The 27,148-nt window shown below is 40.4% G+C and overlaps 2 protein-coding genes across 8 annotated transcripts in view; one reads left to right on the forward strand and one right to left on the reverse strand.

Annotated features, from left to right (window-relative positions):
- The window catches only part of LOC139143793 (acetylcholinesterase collagenic tail peptide-like), a 41,631-nt gene extending 26,405 nt beyond the window's left edge, over window positions 1-15,226 (reverse strand). For 2 of the 7 annotated variants that reach the window (XM_070714348.1, XM_070714351.1), the window contains exons 1-2: window positions 10,185-10,518; window positions 4,991-5,107 (exon numbers count right to left, since the gene is read on the reverse strand). In XM_070714348.1, the coding sequence (XP_070570449.1) occupies window positions 4,991-5,084 (94 nt within the window). In that variant the 5' untranslated portion in view covers window positions 5,085-5,107; window positions 10,185-10,518. Of the gene's footprint in view, window positions 1-4,990; window positions 5,108-10,184; window positions 10,646-14,663 lie in introns of those variants that run through there. The other 5 variants (XM_070714347.1, XM_070714349.1, XM_070714352.1 and 2 more) reach the window with 5 other exon arrangements.
- Window positions 1-27,148, forward strand: part of LOC139143798 (multiple epidermal growth factor-like domains protein 6) — a 435,859-nt gene that overhangs the window by 387,137 nt on the left and 21,574 nt on the right. The gene's annotated exons all lie outside the window — the stretch shown is intronic.

Consider the following 27,148-nt stretch of genomic DNA (forward strand, 5'->3'; position numbering starts at 1 on the left):
ATAATATTTTGGCTGGCATTCATAAATATTCGTACTCAAGTACAAACTAATGTCAGAGTGAACATTAAGAAAACATTCATCTAAAATATTTTTTATGTCAGACCCCCAAAAAATAAATTGTGCTGTTCCGATGACATGGTTTTCAAAAATTGGGTAGGTATGTCGGCAGGAATATTTTTTCCAAAATATTTTTATTTTTAAATATGCATTTTTCAGGGGTTCAGGGCGGTCAAAAACTGGCCACAACATTTCCAGAAAAATGTATAATACACATAAAAGAAAAAAAAACATAAAAGACATCATCCTCGTTCAAGCAAACATCAAATGCCAAGTAATGAACATATGATTTTAGGGTTTTTTATTTTCCTTTTTTTTTAGCTTCCGTGTTTACGTAGCTCTAAAAAGTTTACGGTCGGAATGTAAAAAATTGGGTAGGTCGGGTTATCGGAACAGCACAATTTTTTTTTTGTTCGGTTCATTGGCATTTTGGAAATTTCAGTTGCTGCTGGTAGCTTATGTGAGATACGGTTTTCCCCCTTTTAAATAGAATTCGGAACAATTACTGAAATTCTCACTCATTTAATGTCTAGAATGTTAATATACAATGTGCTTTTCCAGTGTTATATACAAACCAAGACAAAAAAACAACAACAAGACACTTGCCGTGGCAAATTTGTCTTACAAAAGACGCGTCACCCGGTGTAATTCGACCGATACACGCGACAGTCTTTCAAGACATGGATTCTGTAATTTACTGTAGTGAGTTTGTTATTCAGATGATAAAGGTTTTTGAAGAGATGTCCAGGTGCAATCATTGGGAACTGCTTCAATCTAAAGTAATTTATTCTCTCAGTACCTTAAGTATACTGTATCTAAACTAGCTTTGCAAAAAAAAGAAATTCGACAAGTGCACAAATCTGGTCCAATTATTGGGAAGTCACCTCAATTTCGCGTCATCGCTGACACCGTGATGTCATAAATCTTCTTTGAACGTCAAACCGTAGACATGTCACTTTCTTAATATCGACCAAGCGCTGAAGAGCCGTGCTGTGACGGAACAGGCTCAAAAATAACCAATAACTTTAGCAATGACATCTCGGCAGCGAGGGCAACACAATGATTTGTGATCTGCTCGGGGGATGATGCCCTGGGCGATGCTGCGGTCAAGGCTCAGTGTCGGCGTCGTCTTTGTATTCGGTGAGGAGCACTTAGACTTGCCGAACCGCCACGACAGGTTAATTATTCTGTAATACTAATGCTTTTAAAGTAATTACATCATATCTGTGGCATTGCACATATCAAGCGGAAGCCACATCACCAACAAAGAGGGTTTACATTCACACATGGACCGATAACACAAGTCATTTACACGACGATCATACTTTGTCATATTCGAAAGCCGACAAAGGTATCATAGTTTTTTGTAGTTTTGGTAGGTCACACCTGGATTGCCATTACACAAGACTCATCAAATACACTCGAATTAATCAATTTTGATCGCATTTGGACCAAAGTTATCCTCTAATGACACTGACGTCGGAGGACATTTCTTTACCATGTCGCACGACAATATGTGGCGACCAAAGTTGTTGGGTAAAGGTTCAATGTTAGTCGTCTGACTTGGCAGTATACTATGCACCATCTGTTATGTTTGCACTTTGTATTTTGGTATTTCCGAAGGCTTTTTGGCGACAAAAATAGTTCCCTATTTTTGTTCACCTTCACGCAAGGCATCATGTGTACTCTCTCAGTCACGTGTTCATTGGAGCAACACAGCGTGACGTAGGTGGTACATAAGTATTCGTCCTAAGTTTTGTTATGTCCCAGTAAATTGGCCTGAGGAGATCAAAACTTATTCGTCAAGCCAGAGCTTTCAACAGCCAATCCCATGAATTCGTGTTCTATGTCCAATTCTTTTTCTATCGTCAGCTGTAGCAAATATACAAAATAATGCGCATCGTAATAGCCAAGCTTACGGTAGTATGCGCCTGGACAGAATTGGGCTTTCAATTTTTTTCAGCATTTTTCTGGTATACCATTATTGAGGGCTCATTTTAAAGCTGTCGAAGTAAGGGAAAATTTCGCAGTCGTAGTTTTTCGAAAAAAAGGTTAGTTTTCCCCATAGAGTTCACACAGGAATTAAAGTGATCGTATTGAATTTGAAAATATCGGTATTTTTTTCTCTTTTAGTACCAATCTTGCACGTGACCCTTGCTTTTTATACTTTATCTTGTAAGAGAAAGTTTCATCGAGGGAAGTCTGGGCAAAATTGGAGTTTTTCACTTTGGAAGCACATACCACCTTAATAAGTGATGTTGTCAGATTTGAGGGCGGTAGGAGCCAGTGCGTCGGCAGTATCGCGAAATTTGCAATTTGGCAAATTCCAATTTGGCTAATCCGACAGCAGGTCTCCTCGCAAAAGTCGATTTTTGGTCACATATCACGGATGGGTGAGTGGGCAATATAAACTCTCCTTGAGTGTTATATATTGTCACTCCCGACTAATGAATTTCAGTCCAGTCAAACGACATTTGAAACGCCAAATGAATTGTGGTAACACAGCACGTAGGCCAGGGCACGAGTCAGTATGTAATTTGCTTCGAGCTTGTACGAATCCTTTTAAATATATCTGTACATTATTCAAACTTTGAGAGCAGAATACTACAGTAACTGTTCCTCAGGTGTCTGACTTTTTAATAAACCGTTCTTTGTCTGCCCTTGTCGCACTCTTTCATTTTTCTCTCGACTCCTCATCCGGTTGATCTAACTCAAAGTTTGCAACATTGAATGTGCGCATCCACGTCGCGTATTACCAGTTTAATCGCTAAAAGATGCACTTTAACACTGTCGCGGTACCTGCTGTGTAGGGTTTTTATGTGATGGACTTAGAAATGACTATAGGATTCAGATGTAAACGTATGAAGAATAAGTCGTGTTTGTTGTTATATTTCGATTTATGAAGAGGATGAATATCCCAGGTGAAAACATTGTCGATGTCACGTATATTTCCTTGCGTGCAATCGTTCACCTGCAGTCCGTGACCCGAACGATAAGTCTCACTCGTTGTACAAACAGTATTTGCACGAAAGTGGCAACTGTTGTTCACTCGCAAGGCTCTGCAATCGCTGAGTATCACGGAAGAATTAATATGTTCAAAGATATTAGCATGCAGAAAACGTATCGGAGTGAGGGCTTGCTCAATCATTATTCAAATCATTACTCGCCATGGCATAAAATGCAAACCAAATTATTCCAAGGAATTACACAAAACATGCAGGGATAGTTGATCACGTTACTTTTGGTTTTTTTCCATAAACAGGAATTGATATCGTCCAGCTCTTTCTCGAAAAGCTGTACGACTTCATTTGTGTAACCACACGAGTGACTATACGCACTGTCAAGTGCACACACCAATGAAGTCCGTTATCTGTTTGCTATGTTATTCACGTGACGAGTCGAATTTTAGCTTTGTTAGAATTGACATGATTGGTTACAAAACAACACCCGTTCGGTGAAAGGACCGATGGGTATGTCAGTAGGTTAGAATAGCGAGTCACGTTGGAATTTTGAAACTTCAAGAAAATATAGTCTCGGTGTCAGTACCTTCATATACTGTAAAACAAGTCTGTTTAGCTTGTTTTATCTAATTTACTATATATAGCTCAAGATGCTGCCAATTTAAACTTTTCCCATATTTACTATGGTCAAGATGTCTTTCAGCTAAATTAAAAACCCGCTGATTGCAATGAAATCCAAAATCGCTAACAAGCATGCAGCTAATTCCATTCGCGAGTATCCATTCGCTGTCAAATGCAGACACATGGGACAGTCAAAATGTAAGAGAATTTCTCGCTCCAGGAAAATTAATCTCAGGTTAAATGAGAGTTTTCAGTTAGATGAAAAATGAGATAAAAACAGCGATAGACCGATACTACAGTTTCTACTACGCAAGATATGGTTTGAAGAACGGACCTTTAAGTTCTCCTTGTACATATTATCAAGGACTGAGTTGTCGGCAAGTGGAAGGCCCTTAGTCTAACTGTACGAATATGTGTTAATTATGGATACGGGAAACACACAGCGTGATGGGTTTACCTGTGCGATGAATCACTCGGACTGCATGCCAAGCTTCTAATCTCAAGTCAGTATTTGCATGCATCATGCTAAACAGGACTAAAAAATTCCTAGCTAGAACAACGAAAATTCACCTGCGCGCATATATAATTCCATTCTGGCTATGATATTGTGATCTGCATACGACCTCTCTTTTCAGCACTTAAGTGACGTGCCTCAGCATATGAGTGAAAATGTATGACTTGCAAGGTTGGGTCGATGCCCTAGCTGACAGGTTCGTCAGTCATTATGCTGTTTTGCATATTCTTAATAAGTTAATGTTAAATTGACAAACTTAAACTTTTGCTCGACTTTTCCTAATTGAAACTTTCAATCATTCTCTTACCAAATCAATAATAACAAGCAGGGGTAAACATGCAAATTTTGGCACTAGAGAAACAAATTACCTGACAATTTTACCGATATTTGAAATTAAAATGGTCACCTTTCGCGTGTTAACTCTTTGGGGAAAATAAAATTTTCGATTTTCGACGAACTAAGAATGTAAAAAGTTTTCTTACTTCAAGAGCTTTAAAAGGAGCCCCCACAAGTGGTATATTAATGAACAATTGTAAAAAATCTAGAAGTTAAAATATCTGTACCAGCGGCGCAAACCAAAGCTTTCATGTCATGCAGCAAAGCGCACTAAACCGTCGCCGTTATATTATCACCGAACATGCCTGTCGGCGAACCGACACCTGTCCTCAACAGCTTCTTTAATCCTTTAACCACCATGGTTTGGCCCATACCCATTGTTATCAATGGTGATTGTGGGCCTATTTACAAGAAATTGGGGTGAACAGGTTGGAATTCTAAATAATCAGAGGGACACCGTGGCGACAGCGTTTCATTGAGGAGGTACAGAAAATGTACTCACCGTCTGCTGGATCAGAGCTCTGCGAATCCGATCGCTCGAAACAGGAAATTGTTATAAAGAACACCGATAACCATAGCAACCGACGCAGATTCATTTCTTTCCTATTTTATCATAGCTCTGAAAACGAAAGACAAATTTCTAGTTACAATATTATATTCTAGTTAAACGAAAAGCACTTGACATAAGTTCAGCCGTCGGCTTCGAGGGACCAAATCGCTGGGTTTTGCTGGCTTTTAATTTAACGAGGAAATAAAATACCTTCAGTACTCAGTAAGAGACACGAAACTGAAAAGTTTTAAAATGGTTGCTTTTGCCCTTCTCCGGGAAACTTCTAACTACCCTCTTTCAAAATCAAGAAGAATATCAGGTGCCCCCAGTGAGCAAAATTAAAAAGAAACGAAATACCTCACATTTACCGATATTGGAAAATTTCAAAATGACAGTTAACCAAGTGTTTAAGCCAATAGAAAATAATTTATCGAGTTCAAAACACAAGACAAAATCAGTCAACACAAGCAGCAGATCGACACAGTGTTGGGAAAATCCAAGTGTGTTTGAAAAGGAAATACGCATTCTACCAAGACCTTCATTCTACCTGAAAGCAAACCATTAGCTCACATAGTGTTTGAAATAAAAAAAAATGTGAAATACGACTTGCTGTACCGTTAGTACAGCAGTTTTGTGGTCAGTGGATAATTCAAAGCTCATTAGCATATCAGGTTGATGACAGAAATGCTCATCAAGATCGTTAACATCTTTCGGTTACAAAATAATATCCAGAAATGGTTACTACGGTGACGCCTTCCAAGGCAATAAGTAAACAATAATAAAATAACAGCTGAATCTTCCGTACTAGCCATGCACTATGGGCATTCATATTTTTGTCCACGACTACACTAATTATGTGCATGCGTGTAAAAACTTTCGATCACATTTCAATCGCCAACTTTCAACGTTGTAATATTAATGGCGACCGTTACTTGATACATTACCCGATATTAAGTAGACGTGAACTGATCAAGCACTTTGGAGTGGATGAATAATTCATGGCAACTCCGATCAAAACATATGGAATTAATGACACTGTTTTCATTGGGAACAAGGACATTAAAAATGGTTGCACTTAATGCATTGCTTGGCGAGAACCTTCTGGCGAATGTTCGCTGACTGATTCATTTCGGACATATGACGGTCTGAACATTTCCGCATTTATCACATTTTCGAGTCTTTGTCAATGCAAGTTTAGAATCTTCTCAGTTTCAAAACTCAAAAACTTATTACGACGAACGTTTTAGACCTGGATGGTACGGAATCTGTGGAGATATACTGTCTGCATTTTCTTATGACGTCACCAACTTGAATCCCAAATATGAAACAATATATGGTATACCTGTCTGTCTGTCGTATGTAGGTAGTTAGGTAGGTCTAGGTAGGTAGGTAGGTAGCTAGGTCTAGGTAGATAGGCAGGCAGGCGCATGCATGCATGCATGCATGCATGCATGCATGCATGCATGTATGTATGTATGTATGTATGTATGTATGTATGTGTATGTATGTATGTATGTATGTATGTATGTATGTATGTATGTATGTATGTATGTATGTATGTATGTATGTATGTATGTATGTATGCACTGTTATATATCTAGATGTACTTATGTGTATACATCGTGGCTGTCTCTCATAGTTTTTCTGCATTTATGATAATCGCTCTCGACACTCTATTGAAACTGACACACGTAAAGGGAAACTAAATGAACAATTAATGTTTCATGAACGTTTACAAAACTTCTATTCTACTGATAGGATGGACGAAGTGTATAAATTCCATTAAGGTGCACTGTGTCCAGGAACTACGGAACCACCAAACTTCAGGTTTAGGCTTTAACGAACTTTCTTACATATCCATTGGCTGTTTCCGTTTGCCATGTTAAAATTTCAATATTTCTGAACTCTGATAACAATGAACAACATACATCTTACCAAATGAAAATGAAACGTGAAGTGAGATGAGTCCAAAAGTTCACCCAAACAAGACAAATTATACGATTGTAGCTGAACCCTTCTAATGTCAACCTTTCACACACGAACAATGTCGCGTATTAGGCGCTTGTGTTTTTATATTCAATCTTCGACTAAAATGATCGATTTTCGCAGTCAAAAGCAACCTATACATCAATATCTGTGTAATCACTGAGTAAACGTGACAATTTGTGTGGACAACCAGCACATAATTAAGTCGCACACACAATCATGGTGACCCACTGCAAATACGATGCTTGTCATAACCTAGTCGTAACGTTTATCCATTGTGGCGGTGGGACTATCATAATCGATGGCGGACGGCAAATTTTTTGTTTAATTTAAAATTTGCTACCGTGTCCAACTTGGAAAATATGAAGTCGTTCGGAAATTCAAATCCCGTTCGCAATTTGAGCGATCAGTTACATTTTGATTTTTTTTCAATGCTGTCAATTGTAACCTTGAATAGCTTCATTAAAACGTTTTGTGCGGCTTTCAAAGATTTCGAGGTTTTTTCGACATCAATATTTGACATTTGTCTCACAGCTAGGATTCACCAGCGACCTTGAGATCGGGATGTGAAATTCTCGGCACGACATGACAGCCGACTTCATCCTTCGCCCGCTTCACCGTTGATTAAAGAGAACGCTTTCGCCTTGATTGAAGGCTGTGATTGTTTACACACTTGAATACTCAGCAAATTGGATGTATTACGGGACGGAGATGGATCGGAAATGGCGGATACCCTGAGTGGATGTTTTAAAGCTTGGCCTGACAAAGAGATTAATGGAGACATACTCCGATGCGTGCTCACAGTTCCCCAGTTTTAATTAAATTAAACGGGGTTCGGTGTGTTCGAGGAAGAACTTGCCGTGCGTTACGCGATGGTTGCCAGTGTAGTCGCTGTACGATTACATCTTTGATGTCGCGGCAGACAACTGATCTAGGCTGCGTTTTGTAAACTTTACTGTTTTATCTTGTTCGTTTCCTCGGCTGATAGAAAAGTGGTAGAGCTTCACTAGCATATCAATCGTTCCACCATAACGCGCTTTCGTTTGTGGTGCAGTGATGGATAACGCGTAACATATCAAACTCACTGTTGGGTGATGGTCAGCTTGAGACTCGAGGGATGGTGTCGTGCCCTTCAGCATGGCACTGTATTGCTCCTTTTTGCTTCCTTCGCCCATTGGTAAAGATTATCTCATCGTGTAATAAAACTTTCGCCTGTTAATGGTGAATTGAGTTCATGTAAAATTAAATAAATTCGATCCAAGACCCGAAGAGAGACTTTTAGATTCACGATGTCTTCTGCACGTGCCATATATTCTACCAAAGATGGCTAATACATGGCCCTGAAATTCAAAATCATCAAAATATGACCGCGTGTTTATGGTCAAACTAGACTAATACAAATTTCCAAAATTTAGCTAGTTATGACAGCAAACGATGTGTTCGAATCTTTATCCTGTTACACATCAGCTTGTAAACAATTACAACCGCCCGTCGACCGATCGTGTAGGACAAACATGCGCTTTTATTTTAGTCCCTGTACTGCAGAGAAACTACATCGACTCCCTCCCTATTTTGGTACCAGACAATCCCTTGCTATGATATCGTCCCTGGCAAAAGTCTTGTGAATGTTTTTTTACTTGGTGGCGGTATTGTGCGTTTTACGGAGTCACCATGACCCAAAAGTTGTGGTGTCCGGGTAAAAATGGTCGAAATTGATTTATTTAGTAAGAGGCGCTGCTCCGGCTACAACACGACGGCATCTGATACATACGTCACCAGACAAAAAAGTAGGTTCTATCAAAATTTTAAAAATATCACTCTGACGCTTCTGCCAGAAGATGTATGTGTTTTGAGAGATGAGACGACGCCCAGCTGTTCCGGTGTTAACACGATCCCATACCGAACTGCGTCAATGCGGCGTTAAGTATTCATCGCTTTGAATTCCTGAAACCGCTACTGTGAGCGATTTGTCCTGTCAAAATATGCAGACCGTTGAGCGCCATAATTTATCGGTGCATCGCCTCTAAAACGACTAAATTGTCCGCACATGTTTTGCAGTAAACTTGGTGCGAAACGTGCATTACGTGAAGAGCAGCGTTTGCCTGCCAACAACCCAGCTTTCAAGTTAGGGAAATGCGCGCTCGCGTCGGTGCGTAATGGCCCTAAATTGGCGTATGATGTTATCTATGACACGCGCCGAACGATTTTACGCCCAACGCCTCGCAGCGGAGCACACCTACAAAGACCGATCGAAACTTATTTTCTGGATGTCTTTACCCTTTTCTGTATCCTGCCGACTGAAATTGCTTTGCATGAATATGGACTTAATTTGATCGGTATTTCGAATCCGGTTGCGGAAAATAACAGCGCTCGGTCGTACAACAGAAACGACCATAATGAGGAACTTGAAGACCGCCCTAATTACTCAAGTGGGAAACACAATTTTCGAATCATTGGGTCTTTAAACTCTTTGACCCAGACGATGGGCAAATAGTAACTTTATGTCAATGTACACAATCTGCTCGGTCTTTTGACGTACGCGACGGCAGAAAAAAGCGCAATATTTTGTAAATTGCGCCTTTTTTAAAAGGGAGGCTCCACCTCGCGGCATTGATTTAGTCCTCCGTAAACATTACGCAAGTATTTGTTCGCGTGGCTAAGCACGAATTTTGCATTCAGCGAATGCAGTTCGGAGAGTTATGTATTTCGCAGGGCGATTCGATTCAATTACTTGCCTCTTAATTAAATCACGTTTGCCAGGTTATGGCTGGTGTATCGATCATAGTCAATGGACGTATATGACATCGAAAGCTCGAGACTACTGGACGAAAGTTGATCGGTTGATACGCATAAAAGCGTGCAGGAAAAATTGTCGACTCAAACCAAATTTCCCTATATTCCGAAACATATCGCACTTGTTTGTGTGAAGAGAGGGTGTAGTTGTTGTATACACTGCTAATTAATAGACTATTAAGCGAGCAAACTTGTGGGTTCAACATGAAGTGTGTATTGCTTGTTTTGGAGTGCGGCGCTTTTCTGGCACTGCGCAAGTGTGCTGACTGACTGCGGTTGACACGAGATCGCTACGCCGTAGCGTAGGTACGACGAATCGTTTATCTCGCAAACGTCGGAAAACGAGTCAAAAAACAAATACACTTACCCCTAATTTGGCTACCATCAATTCAATTACGAGAATATTTCCATGGGAATTGCACAGCGCAGTCAAACATGCGAACTCTAAAGATTGCTTGAGGAAACCGCTGAAGTCGATCGGAGCGTATTAAATCATTCGCCTAAACGGTTGAAGCAGTGACGAACTATTAAAGGCTCTCTGACAGAGTTACAGTTAGTTCCAGGTGTGCGCTGGTCCAAGAATCCGATACAGGAGTTTGTGTCAGTATGCACAAATATCGATCAGTGTTATCATTATCCGGATACAGCTCTCTGCACGCGTGCAACTGTTGTGACATCCAAGCGATCACTAGCGAGTGCGCGCCGTCTCTTTAAGCCGATGGAAATCAGAGATCGGGTCAAAGGTTATCCAGCGGCCGAGGCTCTGTCGCTACCGAGAGAGAGAGTGTTCAGTGCAGGCAGTCACGTTGGCTGGCTCGCTGCACTAATGCATTGTAATTGGACACAGGAAATCATCGAGAAAAAACTCCTTAAGTACAGCCGCAGTATGCTCCATTAAATAAAACATTTCAAGTTAATGACGGATTGAAAAGACGGATGTCTGACGAGAGAACGGATGTGAAACACTTTGTATGCACTACATACCGAGTTTTCATATACCATTTATATCTCTCAAAGATTCCTTTTTTAGTTTTGATACATGTGTAAACACGTCCTGTTTGAGCAATCCTTTAGGACGTAATATGCCTCACATCGGGGGTTCTTTCTGCAAATGACAAAAATCGAAATTTTTGCGCATTTCGAACAGTTGCCACTCTTACGGCCCACTCTTAAAATAAAGCATTTTCATAAAAAGGAAGTCAAAACATGCACGGTTGAACTGGTATCCACACAACTTAATAGTCACACACTCCGACAAATCAAAATCGATCCGGATACCGCCAATTCGCTGTTCGCACAATCCTGTAAGACAAGTCAACGCCCTGGAGTCGTATCTACCTATTCTGTAGTCACGCTTTCGTTAGCTAAGTCACAGATCGGTTCATCAAGGCCATGTTTATAAAAAACACAGATAGCATTAGTATGCGTCCGTTGCGGTGGCTCGATAATTACCTTAAATTAAATCTAATAAAAAGGGGCGCCATGGGGATATTCCAAGCGTCTGTTGCAGTTATACAATGCATATGAATATTATTGGTCTAATGCAGTGAACAGAATGTGTCGCCATTTTTAACTTCAAAATTTTAACCATTTGAACTTATGATTTACTACTCTCCAGTTATCTTCTTTTTAAAATGCTACCGACAATGGAACTGTCCATGAGATATTATTGAGGCATAAAATTCGTGCTGTATTATTTTTACGAAAAATATCGCGTTATTCTAGAGTTCAAGAATTTATGACGGGAGTATTGCCTCGTGTCAGCACGGGTGACTTAGTTTAAAATTTCCATCCTTAATTTTGATGAATACTTATATAAAGTATTCGGACAATAGCAGTAACTTTTGACAATATAAAACAGATTTTAGTGTCAGTTGTATGTTTTTTTTAATTCATGTCCCTAAAACATGATGAACTTCAAAGTATTAGCATTGCCAAGAAAAACAAATTTTCCAATGTTCTACGATTTTCCGACAAGAATATAAATTTGACACAGCATGTTATTATACAGGCTGTGTTGACAAGTTAGAACGAGGCATTACTTCCGGAAATGATAGAGGAACAAGAAACTGTTTGACATACAGAACGAAAACAATGACAAACAGATTAGAACGGCAAAGCAGAGATACTTCACTCCTTAAGGGAGGCGGTCGTCGGAACTGCGCACGTGCGGCTTTCTTGTTTACAAACAATGTATTTCATGCACTATATATACGTGCATAATATCAACATAGTTGCAACATTTAAAATTGACAATGTACATTATGACAAACATGTTTTAACTTTCATAAATCGCCACCGTACCTCGGATTCAATTTTTACATCGGTCATAGGGGTACCTAGTGACCTTTGAGCGCAGTTCCGACGACTGCCTCCCTTTAAAGTGCCATGTTGGCGACAGGAACGTCTCGTCAGCGCCAACTCGACAAACCGAGAAAAAGCCCATGCAAAGTACGATGTGAACAGTCTACGAATTCTCCTCGGGAAGGGGTAGGGTGTTGATGTGAGTTGCATCATTGACTGCGCTGAAAGCTCGACTATTCATGATCGTGTAATATCTGGAATATCACACAACACTTTCAGGATTTGAACTGTGCATCACTAAGCTGAAAATTACTATTTTCCCCTCAAATACCGTCACCTGTGCAATGCTAGCAACTGTATTCCATCGTGAACGACATCATCTGTGAGCATGGGCTCAACCGTACAATGCACCGTCCAGAAAAAAAGATCTGCTCAGTATACAGCATTTGAATATTACCGTTACAACAATACTGTATTGTTTTCGCATTATTTATTCATTCTCTTAAACCGGCACACCCTTCTTTTTGTTATCCGCTTATCACGTCTTTCCTTTGCAACGCCTGTATTTATATCACGTCTTTCCTTTGCAACGCCTGTATTTATCTATCTGTTTGTCTTTTTACTTCAGTTGTATACGCCCTTGTCGAAATCTGCGATTTTCTGTGCGTTGCGCTGTCGTCTGCATTCTATCAGTAAGCCTTTCAGCGTTTCGTATTATCATCAATCCTCTTTCAATTTTACTACAATGCGGTAATCGCTCCCCCCACCAGTAAATCGGATCTCTACTCTGTTGGAAGGAGAAAATCCCTTCATAACGAAACTAGATGGAGGCAAAGACCGTTAAAGTCTGACAACTTGTTGTATGAGGGAGACTCATCACACTGTCTGCTCCAGCAGAGATGGCATCGCCAAATTGTCATGTCGGAGCGCCATCATGGTGCGAACATGTCCCATAGGGAGGCAGGCAATTAATGAACCATACTAAATACTGAATCTTCATTATTCCTCTGCATCAATCTCTAGGCTTAAATACACTTCACAATCCCCAAAGCATTCATCACATCTCCCGAGGCGACGCGAAGGACATCAAACTTTGTTGTGCAGCGGGTTGGAAACTGGTGAGTATATCGCGACAAGTACCTGATGAAGAGCAGACGTTCATCACAATTTCCCAATCGTGGGAAGAATTCTATACGTATCGGGACAAAAATAGAAAACTAAATAAACTATGAGAGTTTAATTCTTTTTATGGTATTACTGATCTACAATGGTTTGCTGTCTTCAAGGTTTTTTCCCCAGCGACCGCTGTCGACAAAATCTAACGAATATTGTGTATCATCTGTCAAACGCTTTGATGGGTCAGCATAACGATTCGGAATCTGAATATTGACTCAATGCAAGCAAACTCAAAGGGGAAATCCTCAATCCCTGGTTCTCGCATTAATGATTGTTCACACTAAGTATTGACATGGTGCTAGTCTTTTGATTTCCGTTGAAAGTTTTAATCACTATTGTCAATTTGCTTCTAGAAAAAGCTGATAAACAATCTGCCCCTTGAACTACAAAGGAAACTGTCCGGGATTTTCAACCGCTTGATAGAGATTATATACAGAAATATAACTGTAGAATCGAACGTACCGCCAAAGATCGAAATAGTCAGAATTGGAACTCAGATTTCGGTCAATGAAATATTTTTGTGATATAACAGAGAAAAAACCACGAAAATATTTGCTGAATGGATTAGAATGCAAACTGCCGGTGTGTAAATTATACCGTTGCGTGGATTTTCAATGACTTCGGGTTACTTGTTTATCTAGCCTGGTAAATTGAATTGCGTACGTTATTCAATCCATGCATTACCTGGGCCCTAGATATGATTAAATTACCAAAGCACGTTGTTTGTTTTATTCCATTAACCGCACACCGGAATCCAATCGATCACGGCAAGAGGCAACCCCGTGAAAAAAATTGAGCTGTGTACTTACCGGCGTGTTTCACCACGTATGGATCATACTCGTACAATAAGTGAACGAATAGAAATTGCGGAACACAGCCTCGCATTTGGGAACATCGGAGTAGTTTTCCAAAGATATAACGAAAAATTGTAATGCAGTCATTTATGACATGATATCCGTCTGGTTCGAGGTAGTATCGTTGAAACAACATGTTTTTCTGCAAAGCCATCGACGGTTTCCCCTGAATACGTTGTAGTGTGTTGGTAAGAGTGACCAACAACGTCGAAATTTTGGCACCTTTTGACACGTCGATTTACTTTAAATATAAAAGTTGGACTTCGCGGAAAAGGTGAGAAAATTTAAAACCGTTGATATTATTGACGAACATACATTAAAGAGCGCACCATGAAGTTGTCGAAACACGCGGGTAAAATGTGAAGGAAAGCCAAAGCAATTATGTTTCGCCAACCTCAGTGATTTCAATCTGTTGAGCAAACAGGATTGCTCATGAGTGGTCGGTTAAAACAGACACTGACTTGGAGCGTTTTTGGAACAAAACTGAGAAGAAATGAAAGTTCATTACTTACGAAATAATCGGGACAAATTATTTTATCTTCACTTGTGGAGATGGTTGATGTACCAAAAGGAATCTCTCTCTGAATTTGCAGATTTGGAAAGTATGACAGTCTTGGCACCTTGCAACGCCAACTACCGTCTACGAGAGAAAACCTAGCAATGGGAATATTTCCAAGAAGTAACACTGTCACCTCCACCAGATCCGGGTATCTTCGGTCGGACGTTCCTCTTCACGTATAACCTAGTCACCCAGTAAAAGCAAGGACGACCCGTTTCAAGGCCAAAGTCATCGATGTTAAGTGAACCATGTCTCTACCATAAAGTGTATTCAGCAAGCTTTCTGGTTCATAGATTTGCCGACTTACACACACTGACATCCGTGCACCCCTGTGATGCCGTCCTTCCCTCCCCTGCACGCACCATGGAACGGTCCAGGAAATAATGTAATTGGCGCCAAACCAGGGTTGTGCAACGCGGCAATTTGTCAGTCCATGTACTTTACAGCTCGACATTTAATTTACCATGTAAGTGAGGGAATAAAACCGAGGTTCCCATGGGATACACAAATTGGACTGCGGATTGACTGAGTTTTACAGCCACTTTACATGCACGTGGGAATCGTCAGATGCTCGACCTTAATATGGCTAATCATAACAGCGCCGCGGTGAAGATATATAGATTCCGATACATATGGCCTCTCGAAGTTAAACTTCACCAATTTCTTTAAAATGGACTTCACAGCGAAAGGAAAAAATGAAGACTTTGATCATCGGACATACAGCTTTATCTTGCATCATGTAAATTATCTGGGCACACCCATCCATTTAACTGATTGATAATGAATGGCTGTGGCATCCCCAAGACGTCGCCCGCTTTAATTTGACGTAGCATTGCCATTTGACACGCAGACGTTCAACGTTGTCTTCGGATATGGCCTTCATCGCAGTACGGGTGAACATCTTTCGCAGGTGGACGAGAGAAATGGACGCAACAATAGCTTTTGCACTCGAGCTTGCGTCCCCAACCCTTAGATTGCACCCGTAAGGGATGGACCATTAAATCTTGGGGTGGTCAAAAACAAAAAAATTCAGAGCAAAAAATTAGGAAAAAATCTTCAGACTAGTTTGCAAAATAAATAAAATAAAAATCAGAACGCAAAAATATTGTAAAAGAATTAGCACATCATGACTCACTTGGTTAAAATAATTCAAAAATTTATTGTAAAAAAATAATTCACAATCTGGTTGTGACCAACCCACCTCCCAAGATATAATGGTCCGTCCCTGATAGAGACGAGAAGCTGACAGTTGACCAAGTCATCTAATACCACACTCAACGTAAATTATGTCAACTGATCTCTTCCCGCATAAAGATCGATACTTGACTTCCTTGTTGGCGTTACTTATTACTCTTCCGTTAAAGTTCTCTTGTCTTTTTCATGTTAATAAATAAATATAGATTTCCATTGGACGGAAAGAGTTGAACAGGGTCTTGGGAAAATGTCGAATGTGAGAATAAACGAACGGACAACACATTGGTAAAATTTCACTAAGGTGATGAAACCTCTCTGGGGAATGTTTTTCTTCAAATTTACAGGTTGATAAAAATTTTCTGTCTCCTACAGATTTCTTTCCCGTATACATTACCATTCATAGTATTAAAAAACCTGTTCATATAAAGATCATACGTGCAGCATATTTCATGATCACCCACTGAGGGAACATCTCACACCGGAACTGTTGCAACGGATATACCGCCGCAGGGAGCACTCGATGCAAAAGTCGAATATTTACGTTTAAAAATCTTTCGCACGCTGGTTTCGGTAGGTTTTAAACATCGCCAGTGTGTTTACGCGGATATCAAAGCGTACTTCAATGTCGGGTTTTTAAGCAGTATTCTATATGAAATCAACTTAAACAGTAAAATTTCAATACAGCCACCGACGTAATTATGCAACACACACGGCCTGCTCGATAATTAATAGCGATGGTAGAGAATTTAAAATATTGGCCCTTCCGTCATCTGCGTTAATTAGAGTGTTTGATCAACTCATTGACATTCAAGGAGCAATCGTGTCAAAATCTTTATTTGGTTACGATTTTGTAATGGTAAAGCGGGGCACTTGGATAACTGACTCAAATGGAATTGTGGCTTTCTCCATGAATATTACGTAGCGAATGAATTATTACATAAAATATTTCAGTTCCCAGTCTTTCTATGTGATGAAACCCTTGCGGATTTCGCATTCATGTCACCATAACAATACTTTGGGGATTGTTATATGTATGAAAAGCAGAGTTGTCCCAAAAAGCAGAGTATTTTCATAATTTTACGTGATCAATTATTTATTTAAGCAATAAAGCACGCACAGCAACGGTATACCACGAGATTTTGACCAGTTCACGACAGACATGCACCAGCGATAGCGAGTGCATATACGAAGTGAACTGGTCAAAACCTACTGGTATACCGTCGCTTGGTCTGATTTATTGCTATTATATCATAACAGTATATTGAAATTCTGGCATGGAACGTCAAAACTTGAAAGGATTTTTGCTCTTGCCGAAAGCTCGCGGGTGTGCCAACCGTGGTATATCGCGAATACCACGGTTATTTTCGCGTCTCGACCAATCAAATCGCCGCATTTGCGTTATCAGTGTACTGGTATGACATAATTACAGATATTTGTTCATACAACGTACAAATTATTATTTACAACCTCGCTGAATTCACACTTCGGACTCTCTATTCGGTAGCTGATGCCCTTAAGGTAGAACTTATGCGTCTCGGGGATATTCGGACTCTCAAACTGTTACATTTTTCTAATCTACCACTTGTGGGGGCCCATTTTAAAGCTGTTGCTATAAGAAGAATTTCACAGGTCCGTCGAAAATCGAAAATTTTATTTTTCTCCATAGAGTTAACATAGCGATGACGGCCATTTTGAATTTCAAATATCGGTAAATTTTGGGTAATGTGTTTCTCTTGCATGGTGACCCCCGGTTTTATTCCTGATTTTGAAAGTGAGTGGTTGAAAGATTCCTGAGGAAAATTCGAGCAGAAGTTTAAGTCTTTCACTTTCGAGGCGCGTACTACCTTAATATGAGCAACTTTCCTCGCAAGTTATGTTTACTCACACTAGTAAGCTTATGCTTGGAAAGTTAATGTGGTCTGACAAAATGTTGAACGATTAAACCAGTTTACTAGGAAAATGAAACCCAAAGTGGTGGGGTTGGCTTGGTGTCAATTTACTGGCCGGGGGCATATAAAACCATTAAAGCTTACTCAACAAAAACGTGAGCGGTATAGTTTTATTGCTCACAAATCGACGTACGTTAACCCAGTTCAGTGCAGGTCAATGCAGGCTGCGGCACTCGCGCGGGAAATCAGGTTAAATACTGAATGTTGTGGCCCATATCGCGTTGTCACGGATTCAGGAAACAAATTGCTCATCCCTTAAAACGGATAAATTTGTCCCAGGGACAGTTCATTTTTTATTTCACCTTGTTTTGCGTTATATTAGTTTGCAGAGGAAAATACCATACACATGTGTATTTGTACAGAGAGTTTACCTTTGGAACTAATCTGGGTATGTATGATTTTGCAGCTTTAATGGTTCTCCTTATTATGGAGTCACTCACGTTTATAGACTTTTCCAAATTAATATATTATGGTTTATTTTATTTTATATCCAAGTGGTCACTCATCAACAGAAAATACCGAAGTTGGACGTTAACCCACGAACACGCCCGTTGGCCGCACCAATCCTACAGACTGGGCTCTCCAGTGTATCGCTGTCATCAGATGGGATTAACGACAGTATACAATCGCGTTCAAGCAGTATTTGCCAACGGTACCCTCAGGGGAACTTGGAGCTGATCAGATGTGACAGAAACTTGAAGATTACTACTACAAGCACCCAGCCGTCAACAAATGTTCATTGTGCGTTCTTTAAGCTGCATTGACCACTGGGTGAAAGACGGTCAATTCATAATTCGTTTTCATTTGCATCTTACTGATTCATTCATCGAATCTTACGTAACATTTTCTCTATATTACGAGTATGGTCAATATAAAACTATCGATTATGACCTTGAACTTTCAAACAAAATCCATCCAGGTCTACACCGTAGCGGAAGATACTTAAAACCGCTGTGCCTCGACAAAGGTTTGGTTTCTTCAAATCTAGACATGGGACAATTTTTAACGACTCGCGGTTACAGTTTAAAATATAAAATATTGTTGTTGTTTTTTACTGTTTTTTGGGTTTACACTAATACAGAGACAGAGAGAGAGAGAGAGAGAGAGAGAGAGAGAGAGAGAGAGAGAGAGAGAGAGAGAGAGAGAGCTGTGCGTATTTCATTATATCAAATGAAATTCTTACTAGCAACATTTTAAAGTAATTTAAATGCAATTTACAGCTGAATGCTGAGTGACAGACCATCGGGATAGTTATTGCCTTATCTGCCCTGAAAGTAGGAGTAATTCGCATTTGTCGGCTTGATTAGCGTCAGCGGACAACTTTCGCTCGGCGGAGAAGGTTAGAGCGACCATGGTCAATGGTACAACCTACTGCAGTGATCCAAGTTAAGCGAGGGTCTACGCACAGCCCAAAGTGGTAAAGGCATGCCACAAGCGAAATTAACGAAAAAAGCGAGACCTTACCTCCGACGCAGAAATCAAGCAAAAGTGGTGCACTTACCCTTCATTCAGACATCGAAATTGTCAACCCCAGGCTGAATGCTTGTGTCTAACTGTAGATGTTTTGCTTGGCCTTTGGCGACGAATTTTTACGCTCGCAGTGTGTGAAGTGACAGTCTGACAAATAGCTTTGTCAGAAATACAACCCGCGTGACAGTAAAACCGCTAAATACGGAAACTGGCCACTTGAAATCTCGTCGATCGATCGCCGCCTGCAGCAAAAAGGTACTTCAGTTGAACTTGTGTCTCGCAAATTTTGCGTAGGTAAAATGTCTTCGTCCAATTTGCATGCAATTGTCCTTGTCGAGCAACTCGACAAACGCTAAGACCAATCAATTCTTGGTGCAGACAACGCCGAGGAATTCTAAGACGTATTTTGCAGGGGATTTGATTTGAGATGAAGGGATGACGAAGTCAGCTTACGCAACCGCAATGCAACCGATCAGTTTGGCAGGTTCTCTCAATTATCTGCTACTGTAAGACTAGTTAAGCATCCCCAATTATCACCGCGATAAATAGATACATTAACACTGTCTTTAACAGATTACGTAATGTCATCAGTCAATATTAGCCGGGGTTTCAGGGGCGAAGAAAGAGTCTCCTCATTGACCGCTACCTTATCGACATGAACGACCCGTTAACCTTCGAATTCACACATGCAGATGTAAACTTGCAAACTTACAACACTTTTGTTTTTTGTTTGTTTTGTGTGTGTTTGCTCGTGCTCAGCGGCTTCTCGCGTGTGCACCATTTTCGTAATTAGCGGTGTTGTTATTTTGGACCGTTAACATAACACAGTGTGTTTTGTCTGAAACCCGGTTCACGACCAAGCATAATTCAAGCAACTGAACCAAATTCCAGGTCAAACTCGGAAGAAATCGCCAGTCACTTTGCTCTCATAGAACACGGTCACAGTGGCGCAGTCACAACAGCAGAACATTACTTACTTACAGCACAGTCCCTCCACTTACAGCAAAAAGGAAACGCAAAAGGTTGAATATTACTGCTATCAGGAGTAAAAAAATCGAATCTGACTGATAATTACGTTTGTATTAAAATTAAAATAATCACAAATAAACTTTCCCTGTAAACTTGAGGGCGCTGTCGATGTCACGTACAGTATACTGCTCAGTGCATCCGTAGTACATTTATCACAGCCTGTGTTCGGCAGTAAGCTTCCCAATGTCTCGTGGACGTTAAACCAAATTGGTGTCCCACAATGATGTGACCTGCATTCTTGTCGCGGAGTCATTAATACACTACAGAGCCAGGTCTTAAATTACGAACACCGACGATACAACAATTTCCGAGTCGAAATGTCTCACGCTTCGCAAATCGCTTTCCGAGAACGGTAAGTAAACTCAGCCGATGAACACTAGCGGTTTTATTTCCCGACAAGAATAAAGCCTTTAGATCGGAAATAATTAACAGGTGACCTTTGACGAATAGGGCGCCGCTATGTACACTGCCACTGACAATTAAGTATAGAGAAATACAGACGCTTGACTCCGAATTCCTGATGCGTTTACCGTGTCTTTTCTCGGTCAATGCTCGTTTCCATCGACTATTGTCATCAGTAATAGGGTGACAACTATTTCCGAACAACGAAAGATCGCACAAATGAGTTGAAAAGGGCGATCGTTGAAGCCCGTGCAAAATGCTGCGATGTTTAAACTAATCAGTATTGCCGGTTGACCCTTTGACACAAAAGCCCTGGGCCCTTTCACGTAGTCAGTGCTCTGGTGCATGGCTACTTGCTGAGAAATGTCTTTGCTTGGATTAAACTACCATTTTCGAATCGTATAGCTTATAGCTGTCGCCTTGTCAAGTTTCGCTCACATTTCGTGAGCATTGTGTTCCAACTTGGAGGCCGTCCAAGTTCAAGTTCATTTGGAACTTTGAAAGGCTCATTACGCTTTCAAAAGGCAATGACAAGCTGATTTGAGAAATGTAAAAATTTTGCTTCGTCGAGGCTATGTGTGGATGGAATTTCGTAACTGTTCGGCAAGTAAGCCAGATGTACCTGCTCGTCATTTGATCCGCTGGATGTATCAGATAAAGTGATCCACTGTTGTCAGTTCACGTTACACGGAATTCCCACGACTGGAGACAAGATGCTCTGTACACTGCATGGCGGCGAGAATTGTCAACCATCTTCTTGGTAATGAGTAACGTTTAGGCAGTTACGGTTGGTTAGGCTTATTGTGCGTATTCAGGAAAGGGCCACTTCGCATTCATCGAACGGCGACGCTAGCTCTGCCGGGCATGGCCTGGTGTGCGCCGACGACGATGAAGTGAGTTGCCCACATTTGTTGTCCAACGTTCTGTACGTACGTCTTATCCGCATAGAAGATACAGCATCCTCTTCAGGAAAATGTTGAATTTCTTATCCCCCCCCCTCCGCCCAAAAAAATATCACCAATCTTCGGAGAAATGTTTTGGATTCCCGTTATTAGGCCATATTGTCTTGTAATATGTCACTATTTCAATCTTTAGTGGATTGGTTGATTAAATCCAGGCCCTTACACATTTGCTTCGGCCAACTCGAAATTCAAGTTGTTATGATCTAAGTTGTGAGTTCGTCGTCAATATTTGAAAAACGTTATGTGGTCGCAGTTAGTAACCATTTTTACGTAAGTTGCATTTGATTTCAAACCATCTTTTCGGGGGGGATGCGAAATACAGCTAACTGGGTTCTAAATGATAAGTCATGGTGATATATGACCATGGAAAGCGCTTGCTTACAGAAATTGGACGCAAAATTCGTGACGACTGCAGCTGGATGAAGTTACCCTGAAAGCCAACAGATATGTAGCATATTGCTAAACATGTTTACACATTGGCATCGTGCTTGAGTTGACTTTTGATTTTTCAAGTTGTTTTGAGAAACAAGTGTTTCTCCTCAGGTACAGATGGGAGCAAACACTCGTCTGTATTCGCTTCCATACCGACTATTCGAGAAATGATACGTACGGAGTAAGTATCGCTCAGGGGGATTGGTTGTTTGAACTTCAAACATCTGGGCACGCGTTGCCCTCTTTAAGGTGATATGCGCTTTGAAAGTTGAAAACTTAAACTGTGCTCATACTCTCCTCAATTAGTCTTTCGACCATTCTATGTCAAATATCAAGAATAAAATTTGGGGTCATCATGCAAATTTGGTACTAGGAAAACAAATTATCCAAGACTTACAGATATTTGAAATTCAAAATGGCCGCCATCGCTAAGTTAACTCTATGGAGAAAAATAAAATTTTCGCAAAACTAAGACTACAAAAAGTTTTCTTTCGCCAAGAGCTTTAAAATGAACCCCCATAAGTGGTATATCAGAACAGAATTGATAAAGTTTGAAATCTGTTCCCGAGGTGCATTCTACCTTAACTACACCCGACTTGAATACAACTGGCAATGTCGCAGCGCCCGTTTTATCTTACTCATAAGCAAACCATGATACTGACGACGTGGTCTTGGGACAAAATCCTTTTAGACTACGCTGTATCGTTTTATGAGTACACTGGCAGAAATTGATATTTGCACGACTCAGTAAAATCTAAATATGTGAAACAATAACAGTAACTGAAGGTGAATAATTTCTTACTTGTAGGAGGACAATCATTTAATTCTTGATGCTGCAGAGCTGGTCCAGCCATCATAAACTTGAACGATTTTTCCCTGAAATGCACCCTTGCATTGTTCTCTCACATTAAAGGCAATATCATATAAACTCTTGTTTGTTGTGTCTTTTTAAATTCCTTAACAAAATGATGTTCCAACCTAGCGGACGTGTGATATTCGTTGACATAACTTGTTATAAATTTATCTAGTTAAGATCAGTTAAAATCTCGTTTAGATCAGTTATAGCGCTATAGTACGTTTAGTATTTACCCCAATTTTGTTTTCGATCGGCGAAGAAAAACAAAAAAGAGGAATATACGAAATAGGGCCAGCCATTCCCTATACCATCCTTCTATGTGTCTTTAAGGGAGGCAGTCGTCGGAACTGCGCGTGTGCGGCTTTCTTGTTTACAAACAATGTATTTCATGCATAGCAGCAACATTTGAATTTTACGATATTTTTATAGTTGACAAACATGTTTTAAGTTTCATCAGTCGCAAAGTACTCTGGATACAGTGTTTACGTAGGTCATAGTGGTCCCTGGCAACCTTTGAGCAGAGTTCCGACGACTGTGTCCCCTTAATCTTTCTGCAGCTTTCAACTTACCGATGAATTAGGAGGGGTTCACGTTCTCGGAGCTCTGCACTTCCAATTTTCTAAGGCAGGTTTTGTCAGCAAAGTGAGTCAACCTTCAAAACTGCTCACTGTATTAAAAGGCTTGCACTATCACTTTTTTCAGAGCAAGTCAAGGTAACTGTACGTACATTGCGGGGAGAAGTACAGCAACATTTAACGGTGAATGACATTGTAACTCTGGCACAAGTTTGCAGCTACCGATGTGATTTCCGGCCGTACAGCAAACGGTACACAGAGTTTAAATTGATAATGGGCCAGACCGTATTGTTTTGAATATGCACACTGAATTATAATACCTACGCAGTATGCCCTGTATATCAGGCCTTTACGATGTTCGGCTGACAGTTAAAATAAATGCTACCATCGTTAAAGACAACTGATCCGTGTCTCCAATGGACTTCTTAAAACAGTGCACTGGTTTCAGTGTATTCTCAGAATTCCAGACTCCTGTATCATGACATTCAACAAGAAATATGGATCCACATCCAGGAACTTGGATTAGCCTTAGCCTATCGGTTTGCCCTTTTATGCGCCTCAGTGTTACGGAAATTCGATGTTGCCAAAAGTTTAAAAACTTACCTTGCAATAGAGATTTTCAACGATAACAGAGACGAGTTGAGGTCCGAGGCTTGTCGGCGGAAGTGTCTTTCAAGTATAGTTAGGTGCCTCTCTGGACCAAACCAGTCTAATCTCGGGGTTGGACGTTTAGACCTGAAGCAAACACGCCCCAAAACACAGTGGTAGGTTCATTCAGTGTTACGCGATTTACTAGTATATGTCACTGTGAATTAGACATTGGTAAAGCGGTGATTTCATCACTTATCGTTTAACCACCAGTTCACATTGTAACCCCTGCTCCGCCGTGACCCATGAATCCTCCCCAATCTGTCAACACCTCAATAGCGTCGAGCGGTCGTGGGCTTCATTCTTTACACTGAAAAGTCAATGCGAGCGGATGTCGATCACGTGACATTGTCTGAGTTAGTAATCTACTTTTTTTGAAATCAGTGTAGCATTCATATTTTATTACAAATTTTTCATACCTTTCACTGTGGAAATTGAACTTTCCTAAAAAACATTACCCAATTTGAGGCCTCACATATTGAACAGTTGTTCTGAGAATGGTAACCAAACACATCACATGTGTCACTTGCTTTAAGAGAGAGAGAGAGAGAGAGAGAGAGAGAGAGAGAGAGAGAGAGAGAGAGAGAGAGAGAGAGAGAGAGAGAGAGAGAGAGAGAGAGAGAGAGAGAGAGAGAGAGAGACAGACAGACAGACAGACAGACAGACAGACAGACAGACAGACGGACAGACGGATACTGTGTGGTATTGCAACGTGATCATCGTGACAACAAGGGAAATGTATCATAAATGCTTTATTCTCAATGTATCTGCCTAGTACACATAAAAATGTTTCTCAAATTGGGTTGTCTTGTATGGGGAAGAATATGCATCTAACGTACTTAAACTTTCTTATTGGTCTACAAGGCTACTTACGAGGATTACCTCAATTGTTCAACTCACAGAACATGAGTGAAGGCGTCAACTTTGTCGACGTATTGAGTAATATAAGGTATCTGTCTCCAAATGTCTTCCCTGTGACATTACATGAGCGGACTAACTATAATGCATTGAGAAGTCTCTAGTGCACGGGCAGATCTTCGGGCAGAAGGTTCAGTGACGACACTCAAAGCACACTATTTCAATAGCTTATTTTCTGAGGCAACACATCTAATGTTTGCTCTCCTCTTTATACAAAAAATCTCTCAAAATGTTGTTCACAGAAGCTATAAGAATGTTTCTTTACAATATGTACACATTAAACATGCTCAGCGTACACACAGTCAAAGTCACAGCCTCGTATTGGATTATGAGTAAGGGCATTTTATGTCGAATCTACTCTTACGTATGACAGTGTACCGGCGCTAAAACAAACTTTGCGTTTCAAAGTGATTATTGAACTACTGTTAAACGACTCTCTTCGATTGAGGTTTATGTGTGCACAATTGTCATTCACTCCTAACATGAGTGTGAAATTGGACAGAGTTATTAAGAAGAGCCAAAGGTTTATAGGTGACTGGTGGCCATTCACGACCCACAACTCTATTTATTTATGATTGTCCCTCGAAATGACGTTCTATTCAATTGAATTTTGCGACGGTAATAATTAGGAAAGAAATGAACACAGGTGTCCATTGAAATGGAACATAAATACGGTAACTTGTGTCTCAACACAATGTCCTCACTGTCGTATATTATTCTGTGGTGAAAATGGAAGGTTTACCGACAAAGGAAAGGTGGTAGCCACAAAGGTGACGGGTGATTTCCTGTAAACGAAACGCCGTTTTTTCTTTGTGCTGCGCACAATTAAGTCTGGTGGAAAAGTCTTCTGCGCAACTCGCGGTCACTCTTCCGGGGAACAGATGAAAGTAGGCCTATACAGCTAAGCGAGTTCAGATGCTACAGACTCAGAGCGGATGCTGTTAAAAGGCCAATATTCTATGGATTAAAAGGGATGCTTCTTTGCACGATACTGCAAATCCAGAGACTTCCGCTGTATATAAAACCTTCACATAAATTGAATGTTCTGTTTTCCTCTTGAAAACCCTTCACATAAATACAATGATGATTGGGCTGAGGTTAAGATATTTAACATTGCTCAACCCAAAAAACTGTTTTCATGTTGCTTTAGATACGATGCTCAAAATTCTGATCCGGTACTTAGTCCACCTGTCACATACTTTCCTTATACAGCTATCCCATAGGCAAAAAAACTGGAATAATTATCATGTCTGGTTAGCGCACGCATCCAAGTCTCTTTTAAACCTTCGCATCAACCCCTTTTTATCTGTTTCTGTGGAGCAGAGATCGACGACGAAGAAAATGAAATTTATGTTCATCAGCATTCAGATGATATAGAAATAACAGGCGACACGCTGACCATTAACGTTTATTTATTGGCAAGGGCGAGAGGAAAGCCAAAAATTAACGGGCGAGGCTTGCCGAGCCCGTTAATTTGGCTTTCCTCAGAGCGGAGTCTTTTATTTCCATTATATTATCAAGGAACCGAAGAAAACCGTCAAAATTTGCGAACATTTCAGGAGCGAATGAAAACCGGGCCCCCAGAACTGAGCAATACGCGACGCACTGTCGCGCTATAAAAAATTGGCAAATCCGGAGATATTTTCAGAAAAAATATCTCAACTTGGCCCACAAGTGCTCCATTTTATTTTGTGATTGATTATGATTTACGTTTGAGCTGTAAAGTAACGATACTTTGAGTTGTTAATCTTGTTATTCATATTCACGGGCATGTAAACAAACCATTACTGTGTATTTGTGTTCACTCACGTGGTTCAGATAGACCAATCCAAATGCGACAGGCAGGGCATGGTAATATAATCAGGATTCAACACAAAAATGAATATTAACTGAGAAACCATTGGTTTGGAAAGAAGATCGACTGACCGGAACTAAAAAAGTAAAAAATAAAAAAAATAAAAGAATGCATGTTTTCGCCCATATTATGGAAACAATCATGACCA

This window comes from Ptychodera flava, chromosome 11 (genome assembly GCF_041260155.1).
Source record: "Ptychodera flava strain L36383 chromosome 11, AS_Pfla_20210202, whole genome shotgun sequence".
Classification (NCBI taxonomy): domain Eukaryota; kingdom Metazoa; phylum Hemichordata; class Enteropneusta; family Ptychoderidae; genus Ptychodera; species Ptychodera flava.